General features: G+C 40.1%; 1 protein-coding gene across 1 annotated transcript; it reads right to left on the reverse strand.

Moving 5' to 3' along the window:
• Positions 1–421: 421 nt before the first annotated feature.
• LOC111569195 (matrix metalloproteinase-20-like) lies at positions 422–5,533 on the reverse strand. The gene is made up of 10 exons (XM_023271203.3): positions 5,265–5,533; positions 4,421–4,659; positions 3,613–3,761; positions 3,191–3,316; positions 2,929–3,087; positions 2,667–2,829; positions 2,267–2,400; positions 1,805–1,961; positions 1,169–1,272; positions 422–681 (listed from the first exon to the last, which is right to left on the reverse strand). Exons 1-10 carry the CDS (start codon positions 5,397–5,399, stop codon positions 581–583), a joined length of 1,467 nt encoding a protein of 488 aa, XP_023126971.2. The 5' UTR covers positions 5,400–5,533; the 3' UTR covers positions 422–580.
• Between the last annotated feature and the right edge of the window lie 292 nt (positions 5,534–5,825).

The following is a 5,825-nucleotide window of genomic DNA, read 5'->3' on the forward strand; positions in this document are numbered from 1 at the left end:
TTCCACCAGGCTTCACATTTTTTATATGGGAGTATTCTTGAGGCTGTTGGGCAATCACATGGCACAAAAGTGCTCAATCCTGTTTGTTACAGCCTGGTCTATCTGCCCCAATTTTATGGAGGTTTTGTGGTTAAAACCTCCCAATGAAATGTCTACATACGTCTGGGCTGTTTGTCTGTAATGCCGTCTTTGTACAGCGTGCTTCATCGTACAGAAAGAAGAAGTGTTGTTTTTCTTCTCTTTTTTTCATCTCAGTCAAGTCGAAACCTGCCGGCATTTGTGAGGCAAACCTAATTTATGCTCAGCCTTATCTGTATTTCACTCTACACCAGATTTGTAAGTAAGATTTCAATTAGACAAACCACAGAGGCTGATTAACAAAGAAACGCAAGGAGCATACAAAAACCACAAACATGCATCATCAGTTTTTAATTTCTCATTCTTTATTTTGATAAGATACGACTACTGATAAATAAAACTCCAGTCAAAACAGAGAAGTACAGTGTGTTTCACTTTGTGTTGTTTAATTTAATCAAGGTTTTCAGGTAAATTCCTTGTTTTGCGCTTTTCATCCAGCATTTCAACAGCCAAGCCAGGAATTTGCTGTCTCGACTCCCACTACATGTTTCTGGGTGTAGTCGTATTTGTAGACTTGTGGTCCCAAAAAGAAGTAGATGAAACCTAAAAAAAGAAAACAGCACAAACTTTAAGAAACAAACAAAATGGTTCAAATATTTCACCTACTGATGCGGTGTTGTATAGAATCATTTTACTATTTCTTGATGATGATGATGATGATGATGATGATTGCAATGATGAGTATCTTTCTGAAATTACAGTATATCATACGAAGGGCTTTAAGTGGTAAATTATACGGTTTAAATCATAGAGGGGAACCACATGTTCTGTAATAACTCCACTCCACACGGCTCATGTTGCATATAGTTTAGCATTCCTGTGCAACTAATAACAATGCAACTTGCAAAAGCCCCTCAAGCCACAGACAGAAGTGCTACATCCAAAATCAAGACAACATTATCACTCAGTTTGAGAACTGCTGATAGCTACAACACTGTATGTGGTTTGCTGTGGAGCATTTTTGCTTTTAAGACAAATTTGAGTGAAAATAAACTGCAAACAAGCTGCACAATTGGTCACATTTGCTCACCCTCTTTATGAATAGCTGCGTTTATCGTAGCGTTGACTCCAGGAAACCTCTCGCTGATGTACTTCGGGTAGCCAAAATCCATCACCTTTCGGTTTTCATTGTAACTGAAAATGACACAATGCTGTTTGTCAGCAAGTCGTGACTCACCATCATCTGTTTGTCGTCCAAAACTTGCAACTTAATGATCATCAAACCTCAGAGGCCAGATTGAGCCCTTTGCTCTCCATGTGAGGTCCAAATGAAAGAGGAAATCTTTTAGTCACATCTGAGTCAACTTTTTCAATGTCCGTATCTACATGTGCTTTGTGATTTGGCTACACTGTGCCTTTATATTTCTATTTAACTCAGCATACCTCTTAAACAGCACTTCACTGAGGTGAAGTGTACAATTTGATTCAATTCAATTTGTAATCCTCACATAGAAGCATTTATTACGTCTCTGCTTCCCAATGCTCATAAATGAAAAAAACAGTGCTCTGGGCAAAATATTATAATCTTGTAATGCAACACTGTTGGTTCAAATAGCTTCAAATTAAGTAAGATGCTTTGATGTGTGAACATGCATGCAAAGCAACGTGCAGTAGGGACTCTTTAACTGATTGTGATTGAGTGAATGTTGTTTATTTGTTGCCTTACCTCCAGTAAATGTCATGCATGAAGAAGAAGGTGCGTCCTGTTTTTGGTACGTGCACTGCTGCATCCACGTCTTGAACCCAGGCTGGAAATCCAAAGTGACTGAGTGCCCTGGGCTTTCCCTTCACCAGAGAGCCTTTCACTGTCCAGAACATGGATTCTTTCAAAGGAAAAACATCTTGCTACATCAGACACTGAATATCTCACTTGTCAGCTAGTACATAAAATATGCACGAAAACTCATGATTTCATTTCATCAGCTATTTGATGGCTTAATTTACTCGTGTTTTAAAATTACAGAGCAGTTAACTGATGTCAAAATAAATACTTGTGTACAATTTCTGGGTGTAGAGCAACAGGATGATTAATTGTTTGATTGTGCAGAGATATTGGCATATGATGTTATTATAATGACACATAGATTAGATAGTTATATTGACAGCTATTGCAGCAATAAATATTTACCATGAATAAGGTAAGCGGTGGATCTGCGAGGTACCCAGAACGCAGCATCGATGCTGGTTTCAATCTTGGGCATAAAGTTGGAGATGGGACCTTCTTTGATGCCATATTGGGCATTATGTTTAATCCAGAGATATCTAATGGGGAAAACATTGTCAGTTTAATAACAGCACAATCTGCACACAATATGAAGTTGGTGTAATTACCAACAATATTCTATCAACACAACTCATCAAAGCAATGTTTGTAACTTAAAAGATTTCTCTAAATCAATAAATTAGATCTTTTAATAATCTTGCAACAATGCATTTAATTAAATGGTGGCAACAGCTTCCGTGAATTATTGTTTATAGTGTAGATTGTTCAGGTTCAGGTGAGTGTGAATCAAATGTTATCAACATGCCTGTCTTTGAAAAAGAAGGTGGCATCTCCAAGAGTGGACACTGCATCAAAGGTCATGTCTGGAGCACATTTGTCCTGCAGGCGTCGGGGAAACAGGGAGCCGGACACCCAGGGGTTCATCTGAGAGCCCCTCAAAGCGTAATTTGGATGCCCTCTGACAGGACCTAACACACATCAGTACAAGGTTATGACTCACTTAGTGGGGATATGTATATATAACATGTAAGACTCAAAAATGTAACTATAATTCCAAAAGTGTTTACTGTAAAGTGCGTTGATATTGGCTACATCTTCTCTGGATAACAGGTTGGCAGGATGTAAGGACGTATACGTCGGGTACATCAGTGATCCTGGGTTTCTGGAGTGCTTAAGGCCCAAAGCGTGGCCAAACTCATGAGCTGCTACCACAAACAGATTAAAACCTGCGACGGCACAAAGTAAAGTGAATTCAGATAGATGTTATTGCCCTTTGCAGTTTTTTTTTTTTTTTAGTACAACACCTTCCAGTGTGATTCTGCTCAGCACCTGTTTCTCCTGCTGTCCAGCGCTCATCGTCATCAAAGTGCGTGTCGCCTCCGACGCCCAGCCCTGGACCGAAAGCATGAGCCAGTGTGCCTCTGGGTCCGTCAAATGGATACAAATCGCCATGCTCTACACAATGTAATCCAGGCCAAACATGAAACAGAAACCACAGAGAAAACCATTTTCTTTCATGCCAAAGGGAAATTACAGGCGTCTGTTCACCTCATCTTAATGAGTCTGGTGAGTTCAGCAACCAGATGATGACACTACATCAGTTAGCAGTCAAATTACTGCTGAAGTTCCACATGTGTAGACCCACTGCATAGTTTATTTACATCATACAGTAACATATATATCTGCTGGGAACTAATTTTCTTTCTGTCATCTTCAGTTTCTGTACTGTACCAAACAAAACTGAAACCCACCGTGGGTCACAAATTCCACCATGATGTCAGCGCTGCGGGTGTGTGAGCTGACAAACGTCAGACCGCTGGCTCTGGCCCAAACGCTGAATGCTGACTCAATCAAAGAGTCCACAGTGCTGCGAGGCAAATCTCTGGTGTACCTGCCAATGCTGCAACGACAACAGCTACAAGTTAGCTGCTAAATATTCATGCACAACATTGTTCTGAATAAATAGAAACCTAATAAAAATGATTCATACCACATCATACCAGCTTTTGTACTTTTTCCAGAATAGTAGCAACCTCAAGCCCATCGTTACCAAAATGTGCCATTTTTGCTGCCCTATGAAAAATAACTCTTACATTTTAAAACAATAACAATAGCTGCCTGTCTTAGTTCTCTCCTTAATTATACATTTGTCCTGCATGTAATCCAGCCTCAGGCATGCCTCAAACAGAGCTTGCATCAAAATGGATCAGGACGTCTCAGACAGTGTTACATAAGTTCAAGCATGTATGGTCAACTTGGCACTGGAACAAGGCCATAATAACTCTCAGAGGCAGGAGTCCCAAACCCATAATGTTAGCCATAATGATTTGTGACAGTAGCTGTTCCATATGTCTGCCAAAGGTTTTATTGCCTGCTGGCTTCAAAATGTTTCTCACGTATTGGCTGAGTTTGCATATTAGGGACAACGAGACTGGTGTATTTTTTAAATTTTTTTTGCAAGTTCATTCAAGGTTAGACATTCTTTTATCATTTGAATTGCATACGGGTTGTAACGTAACCCCGCTTTAAACCTAAAATCATTCAGAGCACAGTCGGTACCTGTAGGTGATGACATTCTTATTCCATCGTGTTCCCTGGATGTCACTGTACTCCTCCACATCTGGAACGCCACATCTTGGGTTCCTCATCACCTCCAGGGTGTCAGAATCTAACACACCTGTTGCATTCAGCCCAAAGAAAATCTGCATGTCTTTCACTTTGGAGGTAAAGGATGGCCCGCTCCTTTTAATGCGCCCCAACGGATCTTTTTGCAGGTTGTAGTACTGCTGAAGATAGTCCTATCAACAGATTAAACAGCCACATCAGACACCATTTCACACTAACCAGCCAGGCAGATCAATCACTCCTCTGCAAGTCCTGCATCACAGCATGCATGTAAATGATGCACTACTTTTAAACTTTAGACATGAGTTGTGGGGAAATCCAACTTCTACATAAATGTCCAAAACTACAGCTTTTAAATATAGCATGAGCTGTCAAATTCTGCAACCAAAATCTATTCATAGCAGTAACACGAATGAAAACTTAGCAAGCGGCATGCTCCAAAGAAAAACAACAATAAAAGATGGATGAAAGAAAACTGGCACAAGGAAAGACACAATAAAGATGCTGAAAGAATCTGCTAAAGCATGCAATATAACAACAACAAAGACTCAGAGGGCAGTGCAGCTACTTACCTCCGCCCCCCCACCCACACAAAAACAAATGTAATAAAAACACTATCTGGGCATACGTGCAGCCAAGAAAGTAACCTTGCAAGGTAGCTGATCTCCCTCTAGAAACACCTTTAAATTGACACAATTTTGCATTGTACAATAGAATTAAGTCACATGCAGTCCACTCGCAAACATTTGCAATGCAACTCATCCAATTATGCACTTACTGTGGCCAGCTTCAAGTCAACCTGTGGTTCTGGTGAAGGAGTGCTCTCTTCCTCCGGCATAAATGTGGGTGCCGTAAAACATGGACCGGGCATAAGCAAGACCAGGACACAGCAAGAGAGCAGCATGACATGCATTTCACAGACTTAGCACTGCATGAATTGTCGTGGCCTAGTTTAAACACATGGAGATGGAAGTTCTGGTTAATGAGAAAGCCTTTTAAATGGTTATTGTGACTCATACCACTTGCAAATCCGAGGGAAGCCTCAGACAGTACTATGGAATTAGGGAGGGGTTTCTAGAGAGCCAAGGGCTGCCAAAAAAAAAAAACAAAAAAAACAGAAAGAAATGACATTTGGACAGTTTAGTCACATGACATGTTTCCGCCAATGATAATCTATATGGATGATATATTCAACATACACTCACAATCTCAAAATCTTATTTAGATTCAGTGCAGATGTAAGACTGAAATCAGGGACACAACTTTTTTGATGGGAGCCTTTAGGTTGCAACATGTTGATTTACGGATAATCCTAAAAAAAAAAAATTAAAAAAGCGGT

This window comes from Amphiprion ocellaris, chromosome 7, assembly GCF_022539595.1.
Source record: "Amphiprion ocellaris isolate individual 3 ecotype Okinawa chromosome 7, ASM2253959v1, whole genome shotgun sequence".
NCBI classification, from domain to species: Eukaryota; Metazoa; Chordata; class Actinopteri; family Pomacentridae; genus Amphiprion; species Amphiprion ocellaris.

Bases quoted from the DNA above. Each gene is read 5' to 3' on its own strand.
- LOC111569195 (XM_023271203.3), bottom strand. From the start codon at position 5,399: ATGCATGTCATGCTGCTCTCTTGCTGTGTCCTGGTCTTGCTTATGCCC. The intron at 3,762-4,420 runs GTACCGACTGTG...TTGTCGTTGCAG, and splicing joins AAGAATGTCATCACCTACAG to CATTGGCAGGTACACCAGAG. The intron at 1,273-1,804 runs GTAAGGCAACAA...TGTCATTTTCAG, and splicing joins ATGCATGACATTTACTGGAG to TTACAATGAAAACCGAAAGG.